At 50.6% G+C, this 17,124-nt stretch overlaps 1 protein-coding gene across 6 annotated transcripts in view; it reads right to left on the minus strand.

Annotated features, from left to right (window-relative positions):
• Positions 1-12: 12 nt before the first annotated feature.
• The window catches only part of Vash2 (vasohibin 2), a 33,660-nt gene continuing 16,548 nt past the window's right edge, over positions 13-17,124 (minus strand). For 3 of the 6 annotated variants that reach the window (XM_050148170.1, XM_050148173.1, XM_050148171.1), the window contains exons 6-10: positions 11,196-11,577; positions 9,514-9,629; positions 7,334-7,390; positions 6,601-6,669; positions 13-2,509 (exon numbers count right to left, since the gene is read on the minus strand). In XM_050148170.1, the coding sequence (XP_050004127.1) occupies positions 2,437-2,509; positions 6,601-6,669; positions 7,334-7,390; positions 9,514-9,629; positions 11,196-11,577 (697 nt within the window). In that variant the 3' untranslated portion in view covers positions 13-2,436. Of the gene's footprint in view, positions 2,678-3,425; positions 6,670-7,333; positions 7,391-9,513; positions 9,630-11,195; positions 11,578-17,124 lie in introns of all 6 variants that reach the window. The other 3 variants (XR_007592864.1, XM_050148174.1, XM_050148175.1) reach the window with 3 other exon arrangements.

A 17,124-nucleotide genomic window follows, 5' to 3' on the forward strand; every position in this document is an offset into this window, starting at 1 on the left:
CACTCAAAGACCTCAGTTTCCAGAATGGTTTTTACTACAGTTCCATGCTGTGTCGCACACGTGACGAGAGAAATGCAAGCCTGAAGCATGCTCTCCTGGCACTCCTTAGATACCGTCAGTCTCCGTGCACTTAGAAAAATACCCAGACAGCCACGGCTCTTCTGAAATATAACAAGGTCTAAGAATAAACAAGAATCTCAATTGTGTGTCAAAAAACTATACAAGGTTGTACATTAAAGTCCAGCATACAAAAACCTTGTAGAGTAGGCTGAAGGTTGCGAAGGCCCTTAGCCATGTCTGCTGAGGATACCCATGAAATAGGTGACTCAAGGAAAGGGATGTGCACAAGATGCCAGTGTACGGAAAACACACGGGATCACCTTTCACAATCAGCAGCGGGGCAGCCTGAGGCTTGTCACTCAGCTCTGCACATCTTGCCACAGGATAAACTTGCTCCAGTCACCTCACACTGTTCTTCTCTGCCTTCTGAAACCACAGCCAGGCTGAGGAGAGGTTAAACACACTGGGCTCGTTTTAATTAGACTGTTGCATTAAAATTTAGGTGTTTCATGTCTTCTGCTTTTAGAAGTTGATGTAACTACAGTCAGTAAAATCGAATGGCAAAGAGCACTTAAAATGTTTGTGACTAATCTTGCTTTGGAAAATGAATCTAAAAATCAAAGTGGTTGTGGAAGAGATGGCAGAGTGTCGCACCCAGGAACAGCTGGGTACTGTTCTTTGTCTTGCCAAGGATTAAGGTTGTCCCACTGTCCGGCGTTCTTGTGAACGATCCTTGAACAAGGCAGCTGCGGGCACTTGGCCTCGTCACTGAATTCTGATCAGTCCGGGTACCACATGGAGCAGTTTTGGGGGGGATAAACAGCTGAGCAAAAGTGAAAGCACTCTCAGGCTCCTCAGGACACTCAGATACAGGCGGCCTTGAGTCTGAGACTGGACGGCGTGTGAGGACTGTGGAGGACAGTGAGTGGTGCTTCCTTGGGTCCCGAGGTCAGAGCAGGGCCTCCCAGCGCGCGCCCAGGCCCAGTAACTTATCTTGAACTCTGCTAACAGGATTCTTGAAGAAAGCGATTAAGTTCAGAATTTGAAGCTTACACTGTTTTAGTTTCCTGGTTCTGGTCTCTAGAGGACACTGAACTTTTCCAAGAAAACAATACTGGCTTGAGGGTGGAGCGAGTTTTTATGCCCAGGGCTCTTGCCTCCCTTGTAGCCCTAGGTTTTCCTGCTGAAGACTCAGCGAATGGTCGGTTAGCAGGTCTGTCAGTCACAGCCAGAGGAACGTATGCCGAGAGCTCTCGGAATGAGCTGGGCTTTCTGCATGGTGGCTGCACACGTGACCTAAAGTTGGCTTCCAGACGCCTTCAGAAGTCACACTGCAGTGGCAACAGGCAGGCTTGCTCTGCTTCAGGACCTGCACTCAGTGCTGGGCTGGACCTTTTCCTTAAAGACGGGCCTGCTTCTTGAGTTCATGGTTTTCCCCAGCACCTCCTTATGCCATGAAGTGGATGACGGAAATAGTCCGTCATCACATTTGCCTTAATGTAAGACAGCAGAGAGCATATTAACAGTGGCGAGACCCTCAGAACCAAGGCTGACCAGGGTCTGTCCTTTGAGCACCTTTCTGCCTGAGGACATCTCGGCACTGCTGGATTTTGGTGAGTGCGTGTCCTCTTGTGTTTTTTGCTGGATTTGGAAAAGCTTAAATGTTAGCAACAGACATGGACTGGCTTTCTTGTTTTGAAAGAGGGAAGCCTGCTGTCAGCAGATGCTCTAAGTGACTCCAAGATCCTAATGTGTTGTCCCTTATTGCCAGAATTGCAGTGCTTTTTGCTAAAGCATTTGCATATGACACCTTAAATCTCATCTCATGTGTGTACCAGAAAAAACAAAAACAAAAAAACAACAAACCCTCCAAACCATCCAAATCCCTATAAGAAACACTAGGAAAACAATACAAATAGAATATAAAAAACTCATTAAGATTGCATATCTGGTGCCAAAATGTTGAGGTAATATCAACTGCTTTAAAAACCCACCATCTTTGCTTGTTATTGCTGAGAAGACGGTAACACTGGCTGGGTTACAGAGAGTGGAGACAACTCCAAAGTTGACTACAGCTGAGGCATAATGTCCAAAGCAAGCGCAACAGTCGGCAAATGGAAAAATAGAAAACTCCAATGTTGTCCTTGAGATCCTGAGGGAGACAGTCAACCAAGGGGCCTGTCCATCACTTAGCCCAGTCATGCCTGCTGCCCACAGCATTTTTCAAGGCTCACCATGTCCACCCACTCAGATTCTGTTCCCAGGGAAGTCCTTCAAGATGAAAGCTGCACCCGTTCCTCATGGATAAGCAGGTCCCGAAGCTGCTGCGGAAAGTGCAGAAAAGAGCACCATAGAAGCCTTGCCAGCCTGGCCTGGCTAGATCCGGATCTGATAGCCCACTTCATTCAGGGTGCCAAGGTCAGCCGCCTTCTTCTCAGGTAGAGCAGGCCTAAGGATAAAGGCAGAAGGACGATGGGGCAGGACCGACAGAGAGGATTGAAACTTTTTTTTCGAGACAGGGTTTCTCTGTAGCTTTGGTGCCTGTCCTGGCACTAGCTCTTGTAGACCAGGCTGGCCTCGAACTCCCAGAGATCCGCCTGCCTCTGCCTCTCGAGTGCTGGGATTAAAGGCGTGCGCCACCACCGCCCGGCGGATTGAAACTTTTCAAGGGCCTGATATTCACCTGTTCCCCACACCCACACTCCTCCAGCCTTGGCCCCCAATTCTTGTACTTGGTGGATTCTGAGAGGTTTTGAGGAGTTCTAAAGGCTTTCAGTGAAGAAATTTTAAAAATCTGGTATCAAATGAGCTTTTTAAGCTTGAATTTAATCACACTATTTAAAATTAAAACATATATATATATATATATAACTTGCCAATACATATGGCAAAATTAACCAGGCTCTACTTTTTTTTTTTTTTTTATGCATACAATAGTTTGTCTGCATGTGTCTGTACACCAGAAGAGGGCACCAGACCTCATTACAGATGGTTGTGAGCTACCATGTGGTTGCTGGGAATTGAACTCAGGGCCTTTGGAAGAGCAGGCAATGCTCTTAACCTCTGAGTCATCTCTCCAGCCCCTCTACTTTTTTTTTCACTGTTTCCCAGGGTAGCCTTGACCTTTCCCTCCTGCTGTTTGGGTCTGCTGTGTTCTGGGATGGTAGGTGCCCAGCGCCATGCCTGGAGCGTAGAGCCACATACATGACTAAGTCAAAGTTCTTTGGCAGCAGTGAGCCTGGGTCGCAAGGGAACTTGGGTTTTGATGGACATTACCAGTCCTTGAGAGATGCTTCTACTCTGGGCTTGAATGTGCAAAATCAAGGTGCATCGCCATGTGGTGCCCACACCTTTAATCCCAGCACTTGGGAGGCAGACAGATGGATCTCTGAGTTTGAGGCCAGTCTAGTCTACAGAGTTCCTGAACAGCCAGGGTAAAAATAAAGGATTCAAAGGTGTATCTTTCAGAATTTACCTGAAACCACCCGCCGTGGCAGAAAATCACTCAGTGACAAAGCGTCTTTGCCAGGAAACCCCTAAAGCACCTGGCAGTAAAACCTCGACACTGACACTGAGTGAGGGACTGGCGGCTTTCCAGGATGACACTGTATGCAAGCATTCTGACCGCTTCATTTTCTGATGAGCCCCTTGTCACCTTGGGTTGATGGGTCCGAGACTATAAGTGGGGATTTAGGATGTTACTTCAGGTTTCTTCCGCTTCCCTAAGAGCATCAAAGAGGCTGACAAAGGGGACAGTGGAACCTTGACCTGAAGTGCTAAAAAGTGAAAATTCAAGGATAAGAAAGTTCTTAAGCCTTTGAAAGATTTTCTTTTAGCAAGTCGTTTCCTCTTGACAAGAAAGTAGTCCAACTCACCCAACTAAAACTGAGCAGCGGACTCCAGTCAGGCTCTCTCTGAGAAGAAGGGCTTGATCATCCTAAGTCATTCTCCTCTGTCAGGTGAACGCCACCAAACCCGCCCCTACTCCCCTTTGACTTCGTATTTGAGATGAAGTTCCCATGAGTTACCAGGCAGTCCCTGAATGTGGAATCCTCCTGCTTTTGCCTCTCAAGTAGCCACTAAGAGATTCCAACATCTTGACCGATGATCATTCTCTCTGAAACAACTTCACGGTGGGTGTTCAAGAACCCTCCTGACTTTCTACCTGACCCGACTAAATCACCTGTGTCACAAGGGTCCACACATTTCTTTATGTCTCTTCTCATGGTTCCAGAGACACCCACAATAATAAACACAGGAGAAATGGAAACACGTGTGCAGATTTCACCCAACTGTGACGATGAGCTCCTGGCCTTCAGGGTCCAGTCACGCCCTAGAGATGAGCTAACTTTAAACAGAACCACTGCCTACAAGCCTCCAGGAGTGGCTTCCAGGACCTACCTTATGACCCTTCATGGGCTCCTAACTAAAAGGAACAATGTTGCTCAAGAAAGAGAAAGGGAAAAAAAGAAACATGGCAGAAAAAAAGAGGAGGACAACCAGGTAAAAAGGAACCACGGAGACAGAAAGGTTTGCTCTGGCCTTTGGGGAAGCTGATCTTTAGTGAAGACGAGATTGGTCTTTTTTCCCCGGAGGTGTTTGTGTACAGTGTGCGCCGGATGTGGAGACCAGCCGCCAACCTGGTGTGCGCCTCGATTACCTCTCCCTTATGTGTTTTTATTTTGACTCAAGTGTTAGGAATCTGAACTCAGGACTCACGCTTGTGTGGCAGACACTCGGCCCTATCTATAGCCCTTTTTCTTTCTAGACATTACCACGATATATAGTCTAGGCTGGTCTTGAACTTGAGGACACAAGTGGTCTTCTTGGCTCCCACCACTCAAGAGCCTGGGACAACTGATGAATCACATCAGGCTCCCCTGACTTCTACCTTGCTCTTCTAGAGCTGGCCCACTCACAAGTCACTGTGGACACCTCTCAGAATGGAGCCTGAAGGGACTGAGCCCCAGAGTTGGGAACAGGTTGGTTTGAGATGACAGGGGCTTTGAAACAGAGCCCAATTTCCACCCCCAGTTCTCTTTAAGAACCCCCGGGGTGGGGGTGGAGTTGAGAGGGAAACTTGACCTTTCTGTGTAGAAGGTGCTTCCAACGTTTGGAGGGGAAATACCAGCAAGATGGCTCAGGAGGAAAAGGCACTACACATGACAACCTAAATTCTACACATAGGACCCACATGGTGGAAGGGACGAACCCAAAAGGTGTTCTCCGCCCTTCACATGCATATATGTCTGACAAATAAATGTAATGAGAAGAAGACGGAAACACTCAGAGGGGAGCAGAGAGGAAGAACCCGCTGGGGGAGGGGACTGCTGTCTCCCCGTAGAAACTTGATCTTAATTGAGGTTGGTGAAGTCACTGTTATCCTCCTGCTCAGCCGACTCCATGTCAACCCAGCGACACAGACACTCCTCCAGGGATTATTTAGGCAAGTGCAAAGACAAAAAGGAATGCAGCACTAGAAGTGGCTCCAGCTGTGAGAGGGGCGGCACGGGCCACCAAAACTATCTACGGGCCCCAGCTGACCCCAGCTGACCCAGCTGACCCAGCTGACGGGCCTCTTGCCCGGTGTGGTTACTTTCCACTGTGAGCACGCAGTGTATGTAGAAATGACTCGCTGGCCTTAGGTAAAGCTGAAATAATAGCACTGCAGTCAATCAGGAGCCTTCCTGATGCTCACCAGTTCAGTGAGAGCCCAGGGTCTGTGAAGTCACTGGGGCATGGTCAAACCTGTCCCTTCAAAAATAGCTAGCTGGACCAAGCCTGCATGGAGAAAGCTATGGGCAGGAGAAAAGATCCTCTTTTGGACATATGTCTGGAGGCCAGGGGTGCTGGTCTAGCCTGTGGCTATGGCAGACGCACAAGTGAGCACCGGGAGGGCGGGCTCAGAGTTTCCATGGTTCCCTCCTCTCCAGTCTTCGGCTTCTGTCCTCCCCCACCCTTCCCCAATGCTGCCCCTCAGAAGTCAGGTCTGAGAGGAGCTGGACAAAGGCTCTCCCTCCTCACTCACCTCTATCCAGAGCCCTGTCGAGGCTCCTGCCAGCCTCCAAATGCAGACAAGAGCCAAGTGGCCAGGATCTCTGATGCCGAGAAGAGCCATGACCTTATGAGACCTATGCCTGTGAAACTGTCCTCAGGCACCCACAGGTGCAGGGCTCTCCATGACCGTGCTGCTCCAAGGCCACCTGGGCTAGCTGTGGATCCTTCCCAATCATACCCCACTGGGAAGCATTAATGAAGGGCTCCTGGGAACCTGCTCAGCCTGGGAGGCAAGGTCATGGCTATGGGTGTGATATAGGGACCTTGGGAGCTGGGTACAGCCACCCCACCTTTTCTTTGATACGTTTATAATATATTGGCCTGTGACTGCCTCCCGGGGGCTGGGGGGTTGGCATTGGTAGGATGTTAAGGGAAAACACCTGGGGGTTCGTTCCCTCATGGTCTTTCCATTCTCAGGCCACTGTAGTGTGACGGGGGGGTAAGGACAAGCAGGGCCCTGGCACCCAGTGGCTTCACACTCACAGCCGTAGCTGTCTAACTGCTGTCTTCCTCGGGTGCAGGTGAAGGCGCCAGCGTGGCCGCTTGCCTTGGCTGCATGACAAAGTAGTAGAGATTAGGGTCTGGGGCAAGGAAAGTCGGAGTGAATCAGTGGGCACCCCAAGGCCAAATTAAATGAGGCCTGAGCTTGAGGCCAGCTAAGGTAGGCTCCCAGGACTAGACAAGTCTGGGGTGTACACCAGTGGCCCCCCCTAGGACTGGACAAGTCTGCGGTGTGCACCAGTGACTAGATTTCAACCCTTTTATCGTGGTGGGTTGATTGTTAATGTGAACCCTTTGCCTGGGTTCATCAAGTACAGGAGGTGGGTCGCTGCTGAACAACTCTGGGGTGCTCCCTGCACCCCGGCCCCCAGCAACAGAATTGAGTACTTGTCAGAGGAAAAACTGAGATGCCTGTCCCAAAGCTGCTGGTTCAGAAGCACCAGGAGAGGGTGGCTCCCCCATTCTGGTTTGGAAAAAGATCCCTCTGAGAACCACGACCTGCCGGTCAGTGATGTCTTCAGCCTAGACCCTGTCCAGTCTGTGCCCATGGCTTTCTCTCTCACTGTCACCTCTGCCCAGCACAAGGCCACCAGAGGCACAAACCGAATCCATATCCTCCCTACCTCTGAGCCCTCACTGCCGCATCCCATCACTCTGATCCTGGCTCCCCCAAAACCCTGCTTCCTGAGTTCATCACTTTATTTTGAACCTTCACCTCTTCCTTCTGGTTATTTCCGCCTTGTCTCCAAAGACAGTGTGGTTCTCTTCAATTCTGCAAGGAAAAAACCCAGAGGGAATACAATATTCAAAGAATCCTCGCTAATTCCCTCTCCTCTCACAGGAAGGAAAGCTCCTTCACTGGGCTAGGAATCTGGTCCCTGGATCTCAGCTCGGGGTTCATTCTGTGTACCCTCCCCAATCACACTGTTCTCCAAAGACCCTGAGTCCACAGTGTTTCCAGTCCCCACCCCCGCCCCCAACCTCCTCAGGATCTGCTCTTCCCTGGACCTCACTGTCCACCCTGTTTTTGAGTTTACATTTTTGCCACTGGACCTCGGTTTCCCGGAAGCTCCCAATACTAGGACTGAATCAAGCCGTGAGGTATGAAGGGAGGAGACTAGCAAAAGAGAACCCCCCTTCCTGACCTGGGGAACCACTCCCTGTTCCTTTTTATCCTCACTCCCAGGCCCATTCTGATGCACCAGGTGGACAGGAGGTCGTCAGTGGATTCGTTCCCAGAGTAGGGCAGGGAAGGGGTGGTCACCTCACCCTGTCACCAGTGAAAAGAGCAATAGTGCACACCCCTGAGCAAGACTGTCCCCGTACCCATCCCTTCCTCATCTCCCGTCCAACTCTCATTTCCCTGTCCTTCCGAGAGCTACTCATTCCCGTTCCTCTCACTTTTCTTTCCTGCTCCAGGTCACTTCTACGTAGATGTCTCCAAGTTTGTTTTTGTTTTTATCAAGCTGGGTTTCTTCCTGGAGCTCCGGCTGTCATAAAACTAGTTCTGTAGACCAGGCTGACGTCAGAGATTCCCTCTTCTTCTACCTCTGTCTCCCAAGAACTGGGATTAAAGGTCGCATGTGCCACTGCCTGGCTAGATGCCTCCAATTTTTAATCTGTCCTCAAGCCCTATTATCAGTATTTTTTAAAACATTCACTCCAGAAGCCTGAGAAGCACTTCAGAACCCACAGTCTCAACAGTTGCCTCTGTCTTCCACATCAAACGGTCTCCATCAGACCTTTGACCTCATCCTGATTGCCACCCTGCTCTGTCCCCTGGCAGTTAATGTCCCACACTCCTGACATCACTGAGTTCTTGTAGATCTAGGTGCAACAACCCAACCGATGTCAGCCTCCCTCACTGTAGAGGCCCTGGACTCCCCGTTCCCAGGCCACCTGTCACTTCAGCAAGCCTCTGCTAGCTGTCCATGCGAAATCTGGGGCGGACAGCGGGACGAAGCACAGGAGCCTTCTTTGGAACTGGAAACCCTGCTCTGTCTCGTCACTCAAACACAACCATCCCTTGCCCCTGCCACCTCCTTAGTCCAGGGGGTTGTGTTGGCTTCCTACTGACCAGCCACAGGACTTAGGACTAAGATAGCAAACTCCAACATTCCCCGCAGAGCCTGTGGAATGGACATGCTGGCCGGAATGTCCTTCTGTAAAAGCAGTTTACTGCTAACAGGCCACACCCACCACGTGATCTAGTCAGAACCCTTCAGCAATGCCTGTGAGGAAACCTTCTTAGCCTCTTACACATGCAAACCATAACTCCCTCAGGACCAGGGTCTGCTTGGCTACATGGCTACTGTGTGACTAAGCAGGGACTCAACCAAGACTCCTAACCCCTGACCCCAGCGTGCGAGTGGCTGCAATGATAACCCGCTGCAAATAGCGAATTTTCAGTGTGCCGTGGCCTGAGGGCTTGCTAGCAGGTCAGTGCCGGGGACTCTGGGGACCCTGTGCAGCTCAACTGGCATGTTTTATGTGAGTCACTTGACCTCAGAAAGAGCTACAGCATTACCAGGCTAGCGTAGAGTCAGTCAGGGAAGAGGAGCCTGGAAGCTCTCTTGCACCACAAGGTTCACAGTGCCCACACCCTGCTGGGCACAGAGGAATGCAGGTCTGTACTGACAGACTCAAACAGCCAGGACGTAGCTAAGCTTATGCCAGACCTACGCTCCCTGGTTCTGTTTCCAGGGTCCTTCCCCTCTGGCTGTATTTTCAGCTCATTCTCAGCTGATTGCCGCCCTGGAGCTGGCATGCACCATAGCACCTTGCCCAGCATGACCTCTGAACGGGGACAGTCCTCTCAGAGGGGACTCGGCTTATCCCCACAGGTCTGGAGACCCCTGCAAATATGTGTGCCAGGGAAGGGAAAATAGCACTCACGACTTGTCTCGCCTGCCGAGCCTCCTTGGGGGACTTGCTTGCCTCCTTCGGGGAGACAGGGATTTTCCCCGGCTTCTCACTTGAGTTGGAGAGTGGGCACTGGCAGGTTTCAGGATCTGAAGAAGATAGGAGTTAGTGTTCGTTAGCCACACTGGATCCTCAGGACCCCCATCTCTCACCTTCCAACAGCACAACACCCCAACCCCAACCTATCCAGGATGGACATTCCTCACATTCTACCCTGGAAAAAGAAAAGGGGACTGGAGAGCTACAAGGACCACCACTCCATTCCGTTCTCTGTGGAAGGAGGGAACCAAGCCCAGCCCCTCAGCCTCCAGACTCTCACTCTGGAAGGCAAAGTCTCCTCCACGGCACCCAGAAACCAGCTTCTGCTGACTCCCCCTTCCCACGTTCAGGCACAGAATGGTCTTTAATTTACCAGTATCACCATTCCAGCTCCTGAAGACTGAAGGTAAACACACCTGACTCAGAATAGCCACTTTCTCCTAGTGACCCACAGGCCCTGGAGAGACAGGGACAAGCAGGTGTACTGTCACTAGGAGCGAGCTGACAGAGTAGAGAGTAGATACTGAGTGTCAGGGACCCAAGCTCAGCACAGTGAATGCCCCTCTTGACCACTCTGACACCAGCTTAGATGCCCAAGACCCAGCAACGCAGGCCAAACAGACCCAGCGTGACTCTGAAACAGACCATAAGCAGGGTGACCATCTCAGCCTGAGAAGTCCCTCTGTTCCAGGCACAGCACCTGAGCAACAAAGCTGGCCTCTTATTTTTGGATGTTAGTTCACAGAAGGAATTAAGGGGAGAGACACCACTTAGTTTGTAACATCTAAGGTGGTTTCAGCTCTCATTTATGAAACAAATTTGACCCTCAGGGACATTTTTGGGAATTGGTTATAGGACCGCAAAGGGACACCAAAATCCATAAGTATTCAAGTCCCTTATGTTTGCATCCTCCTGTGAACGTTGATCTCAATTTGAATGACCTGTAATGCCTAAGACATAATAGTTGTTCAACTATGTGCTATTTAGGGAATAATAATAATAATAAACTATATATATTCAGCACAGCTGCAACTTTTTTTCATATTATCCTCGACCCAGAGTTGGTTGAAACTGAGGGTGTAGAATTCACAGGCACAAGGAGCAGGACGCATCACAGGCACACAGTCTAACTGTCCGATCAAAAGAGGATGCAGAGGACTTGTTTTTACAGAGTGGCCACTCAGCAAGAAAACCTTCCTGCCATTTAGCAAAAGCAAGAGATACTGTGCTTGTTAAATCCCGAGTCTCAGTTTGATGGGACTTAGGAATCTCCCAGGGGAAGCTGCTCTCTGACCATGTCTGTGAGGACGTTTCTAGGCTGGATGAATTGAGGTGGGAACCACACACTCCAGATAGCACCATTCCATGGGCTGACGCCAAAGTGAATAAAACGGAGGATGTGACCTGAGCCCCAGCTGTGGCCGCAGTTGCTTCAGGTTCCTACGGCTCTAGTGTCTCCCATGATGGAGAGTACCCTCGAACTGTGAATGGGAATAAACGCTCCTTCCCTCTTTCCCGTATTTCGGGGTCAGGCATTTTGTCCCACGTGTAAAGGAATGGGTGCAGACAGGAAGAACACTCACACACACACACCACACACTGGTCCTGGCCCTCACCTTCATCCGCATGTCCCTGGCGTACTTCTCCAGCTCCTTCCGTATGTCGGCCCTCAGCATCTTTGAGACGTTGAGGACCAGCTGCTTCCACTCAATGGGCTGGAAGCTGTGAGGCTCATGGGGGACATACAGCCCAATCTTGACCTTCTTGACCGTGTGCAGGTATTTCTTGTAGGAGTCTTCAAAGTCAAAGACAAGGTCGCTCAGAGTCCGAAAGGTCAGCGGCTTGTCCATCAGCTCAGCCCTTCGGCTCATGCCCAGTGAGCCGTAGTAACCATTGCAATAAATCCCCAGCACGACATGGTGAAAGTAGTTCCCTGAGAAATAGGTTTTAAAGCTGATGGGGAAGCGCTCGATGGAAGGCTGCCCGTTGGTTAAATATCTTAGACAAGTGGAGTCAAGGAAGAGGCAGGGGCCTGAAGATTTCAGAGAGTGCCAGGTGGTGGTGGCACACGCCTTTAATCTCAGTACTCGGGAGGCAGAGACAGTGGCTCTCTGTGAGTTCGAGGCCAGCATGGTCTACAGAGCAAGTTCCAGCACAGCCAGGACTCCACAGAGAAACATGATTTTCAGAGAGCATGGCTTCCCAGGAGGAGACACTATTCCTGGGGCCAGTGAGTCCATCCCCCTGTCTCAGTATCTAACTAACCTTTCCAGAATTCTCTGCAAGGGATTCTCTGGGTACTCAATGAATATGGAATAGAGAGAAAAGTTGCCGCCCTCAGTAGTTAAATGCAAAACAAACTAATCAGGCCCCCTTTTCCTTGCCTGGCTTCCCAAAGGCCCGTGGAGCTATTTCTAAGTAAAGATGTTTCTATTTACTTGTTTGTAGGTGTGTACACATGCGTGCGTGCATGTGAATACAGGCATACTTAACCATGAGGGTACACGCTGAGGCCAGAGCTGCACACGGAATGTCTTTCCTCAGTTGGTCTCCACCTTATTTTTGGAGACAGATCGCTCACTAAACCTGAAGCTCACCATTTCACTTGACAGGCTGGCCAGCAAATCCCAAGATTCTCCTGTCTCAGCCTTCTAGTGTTGGGGATCAAGGCTCGCATTACCACCGTTCCTTCTCATGTGATTCGGGAGATCTGAACTCGGGTCTTCATGCTTATGCAGAGATTTCCTGAGCAGGTTTCCCCAGCCAAGTGTGTTTTTAAACACAATCAGGCTGGGCAGCGGTGGTGGTGCACAGATAATCCCATGACCTGTGAAGCAAAGGCAGGCCAATCTCCAAGAGCTTGAGGCCAGCCTGGTCTACAGAGGGAGCTCCAGGACAGCCAGGGCTACGAAGAGAAACCCGGTGTGAAAAACCAAACAAACACAGTAAGATTGTGCAAAGCAGGCAGGATCAGAGGGCCTCTGTGGTAGGCCAGGCAAGAAAGGAAAACCGGGATCCCAGAGACAGCAATGGAAGGCCAAGGCTGGCTGGTAACTGGAGAGTGGGGGACAGAAAGGAGTTGGAAGGAGTCACATTTGTGACACTTAGCCACTCCCATCACACCTGGCATACCTGTGCCAACAGCCTGGGCTACCATGTAGAAAACTGTTACCCACGGTCCCAAGTCCCATCTTAGTCCCAACTCACATGGCACATCTTGGCTCTCCCAGCTCACTGGCCTGTAGTGACTTAGTGGCAGCCTCTTACCATGACTTTAGGGGGGTGTGTGTGTGTGTCAGAAGTCCCCTTTGGTGTTCCTCTGCTGTCCTTACTTTTCGAGACAGGATATCCTGTCCTGGAACTCAATCACTAAGGTAAACTGCTTGGCCAGTGAGACCTGGGGATCCTCCTGCCTCCACCTCCCCAGAACTGGGATCACAAGTGCAGGCCTCAACACCTGGGGTTTGTTTTAACACTGGTCCTGGGCGAGCAAACTCAGCGAGCACTTACCAACAGAGCTGTCTTCTCCAGCCACTACAGTGTTGGCTTTGACCGAAAATTGCAGAGGAGTAGCTTGAATTAACACCCTACTCCTGGCCCTGGATGGCTAAGCAAGAGGTGCCCTACTTCCAAGCCCCTCTAGAAATTCCACACCATTCCTGGTTAGATCTCACAACCCTCGATCCAACTCTCCTGGAAACTCTTTCGGTCATTCCTCTTGGTAGAATGCCCAGGGGACCGGAATGCTTCTGAGGTGAATGACATGGTACTGCGTGATGGTGAGGTCAGGTATAGGCACAGCTCTCTGTCCTCATTCTGCAGACAGCTGACATGCCTCTGCAGGAAAAGGCACCTGCCACCAAGCCAGATGACCCGAAATTCATCTTCAGAGTACAATATGATGAAAAGAAAGAACTGACCCTACAACCTGTCCTCTGACCTCCACACACGTGCATGACCTCCACACACGTGCATGTTGCATGTACTGCATGCAGCGCCTCCCCTCCAGATAAATATTTTTAAAAGAATCTGTCTTAATCACATGTTCCCTGACAACGTGATGTCATATCTCAGCCCAACTGGTAAACCTGTCTTCTACTGCAGAGATGTCCACATCTCAATTCTTAGGACTGTTTTAGTCCCTGAGCAAAGTCCTAATGTCACTTGGCCCTTGATCACCGACCCTCTGTGTCATCTTAGTGTCCTTGTCTGGCCATCAGGAGGCCCTGGACATTTTTGAAGGATACATCCTGAAGCCATAACGGAGGTACACAGGAGCCAGGTACGGTGACACACACCTTTAATCCCAGGTTTGAGAGGTAGAGACAGAGCTCTGAGCTAGAGGCCATCCAGGGCTACTTAGTAAAACCCTGTCCAGAAAACACAGTGGAAACCACAGTCCTTAGCGCATATATTCTTCCTTAAGAAGCCGAGTGTTTAGACAGCATGGTGGTTTGAAAGAGAATGGACCCCAGGCTCATGTACTTGGTTGGTCCCCAGTTGGTGACGCTGTTTGGGAAGGACTAGGAGGTGTGGGACCTGACCAGCCAGCAGCACAATCCCCCCCAGCGGGGCTCAGCACAGGAGCCATTTCTCCAAACATCTGCCAAATTCAAAAAGAACCTGGAACCTAAGATCCATGTGTCTGGCACACATAGGAAAGTGAGGACACACATTAGTTAGCAAGGTACAAAGTGGCCGTCCAGGAAGGGATCCTGAACTTCAGGCTGAAGTGAAAAGACTTGATACACAGGCTGAGGAGAGAGCTTAGCTTGTAAAGCACTTGTTCAAGACCCAGAACCCAGGTTTGTAACCCCTGGCGGGAAAGTAGAAACAGGTAGATCGGTGGGGCTTACTGGCCAGCCAGCTTAGCCAACTTGATGAGTTCAGGGACACTGGGAGATCCCGCCTCCATAGATAAATCACTAATATAAAGAGGTGGGCGGCGCCTGACCCACCACAGCTGGAGCTGTCCCCTGGCCTCCACATGCACATTCACCCCCATACTGGAGAGAAAAGAAGGACAAGTGGCCTGAAGTCACCAAACCTACCAGCTTCCCCGTTGTCAAGGAGACCTTGTTTCCCAGGACAGAGGGGAACTCTGGGAGACACTGACCATGACCTGAACCACTCTTCCCGTCCCGAGGGGAAAGCAGGACAGCGGAACGCTGACACAGAGCAAAGACAGAACTGTTGTAACTGCGGCCGGAGGTCTATGCCAAGAGTCCGGTTTCCCTGAGGATAGCGTGACAGGCAGCCTCCCACACTCGCCACCTGCCTGGCTCCGCTCTGAAATGCCACACAGGTAAGAACAAAGCAAAACCAAGAGCACTGGCCCGGCGGGGTCCTAGATCTATTCTCTGCAAGCCCCGGGGCTTCTGGGTAATTCCAGGGACAATGATGCTCAGATGTTTGCAAAGGACAAGGTGGCCTACATACCCAGCACACTCAGCAGGTGTCAGAGCAGCTGAGCTATGCTCGTTAGCGTCTGGCCTGTGTCCTCTGCTGGCCTCCACCAGCAAGGTGTTCGGAAGAGCAGGGTCCCAAGAGTCCTGTTGCCCCCTAAGCCTGAATCCTGCTAGACTCTCTAACATGTGCCTCCCCTTTACACAACGAGCAGGGAGATCTGGGAGAGGCTTCTGAAAGACTCAAGTTCTCATTTTCCAAATGCTAACTAAGGCACAGATGGAGAGCCGTACTTCAGGTCAGACCCCTGTGTGCCCTGCAAGTGGCCGAGAGGCACAGAAGCTCCGTCCCGTGGAAACATGCAGTGGTGGGTGCGGAGCCCATGCTTTCATACCCAGCAATATACACACAAAAGACATACACATGACAATACAAGACCCTGTGAGAACCTGGGGACAGAGGTCTAGCTTGAGTAAAGTGCCGGGCTAGTCTGTGCAAGGCTCTGAGTTTGGTCTCCAGCAAAGAGCAAAAACAAAACAAAAAGACACAAGAGGAGTCGAAGAGATGGTTTAGTTGCTAAAGTACTTGCTGTACAGTCCAGTGGTGATGGTGCATGCCTTTAATCCCAGCACTTGAGAGACTGAGGCAGGCAGTCTCTGTGAATTCAAGGCCAGCCTGGTCTACAGAGCAAGTTCTAGGACAGTAGGCAGAGAAACCCTATCTTGTCAAACAAGTACTTGCTGTGTAAGTGCAAGGACCCGAGTTCAGATCTCCACTCTCTGTGTAAGAGTCAGGTGTGGTGGTGTGTGTCAGGCTATAACTCCAGAACTGGGACACAAGGCCAGAGGGTCCCAGGGGCTTGCTCAGCCAGTCAGTCTAGCCAAACAACACTCCAGGTTTGTGGGAGACCCTGTCTCAAAAAGTCAGGTAGATGGTTGGTGGGGTTGGGGGTATCTCAGTGGGTTAAAACTCATTGCACATGCAAAGGACCTGAGTTCAAATCCTAAGAACCTACACAAAGCAGGTAGGGCCCATCGCATCTGGAAGCCCATCAGTTCCACTATGAGGTGGGGTGGCGGGTAGGAAAATCCCTGGGAGCCTAAGGGCCAGATAACTTGCTGTACACTGCAATGGACTGCAATACACTGCAAAGAAGAGACTTTGTCTCAAATGAAGTGGAAGGTGAGGATGGACACCTGAGGCTGTCCTCTGACTGCCACACTCAAGCTGTGGCATGTGCATACCCACACTTACACACCTTACACACGCATGCACACAAACACACAGGTGGAAAGTGATAGAAAGGTGTCCAGTGCTAAGCTCTGAATCCACACCTACATAGTGTGTGCATCTGCATACCAGCGCACAAACATGCATACACCACACGTCTGAGAGTCCAAACAAACTAGCCCATCCTCCTGTCCCCACCTAATTCTGAAGCACGCCTTCACTGACCGCTGTCTCCTTTCCGGTTCCCAGCCAACCTCTGAGTTTCCTGAAGACTCTAAATTGTGTCAGGTTAACAATGTGCAAAGGACCCCAGCATATTATTGCCAACCTGACACAATTTAGAATCACCTGGAATGAGGGAGCCTCAACACGAGTTGCCTCCATCAGACTAGCCTGTGGCCATGTCTGTGAGGAATTGTTTTGACTGATGATTGACGCGGAGGGCCCAACCCACTCTGGTCTGTATCATCTCTAGGCAGGTAGGTCTGGGCTGCTTAAGGAAGTAGCATTCCTCCATGGTTTCTGCCCCAACCTTCCTCAATGATGGACTCGGATCAGGAAGCATTAACAGAAATAAACCCTTTCTTCCCCTAAGTTGCTTTGGTCACGGCATTGAACACAGCCTCCTTCGCTGGTTCCTTGTGTCCATCTAGATAAAAGAATTTTAAGCTTCATCTTCGACCACTTTTTCCTCCTCCCGTCTCCCCAACATTCACACCACCCAAACTGTGTTTTGAGCATCGCTCCACCCCCTCAAAAACCCAACCCTCCAAATATCCCATCCCCAACAGCCTAGATTCCATGTTTCAAATCCAGCCCGTCCACATTTGACCCCCATGCCCTACAGTTGGAGCCTTCCTTTTAAGTCCTTCCCCTGGGCCGTGGCATCGTCATGCAGGACAGAAATGG

Source organism: Alexandromys fortis, unplaced genomic scaffold, assembly GCF_014885135.2.
Source record: "Alexandromys fortis isolate MF-2015 unplaced genomic scaffold, M_Fortis_MF-2015_v1.1 scaffold_62, whole genome shotgun sequence".
NCBI classification, from domain to species: domain Eukaryota; kingdom Metazoa; phylum Chordata; class Mammalia; order Rodentia; family Cricetidae; genus Alexandromys; species Alexandromys fortis.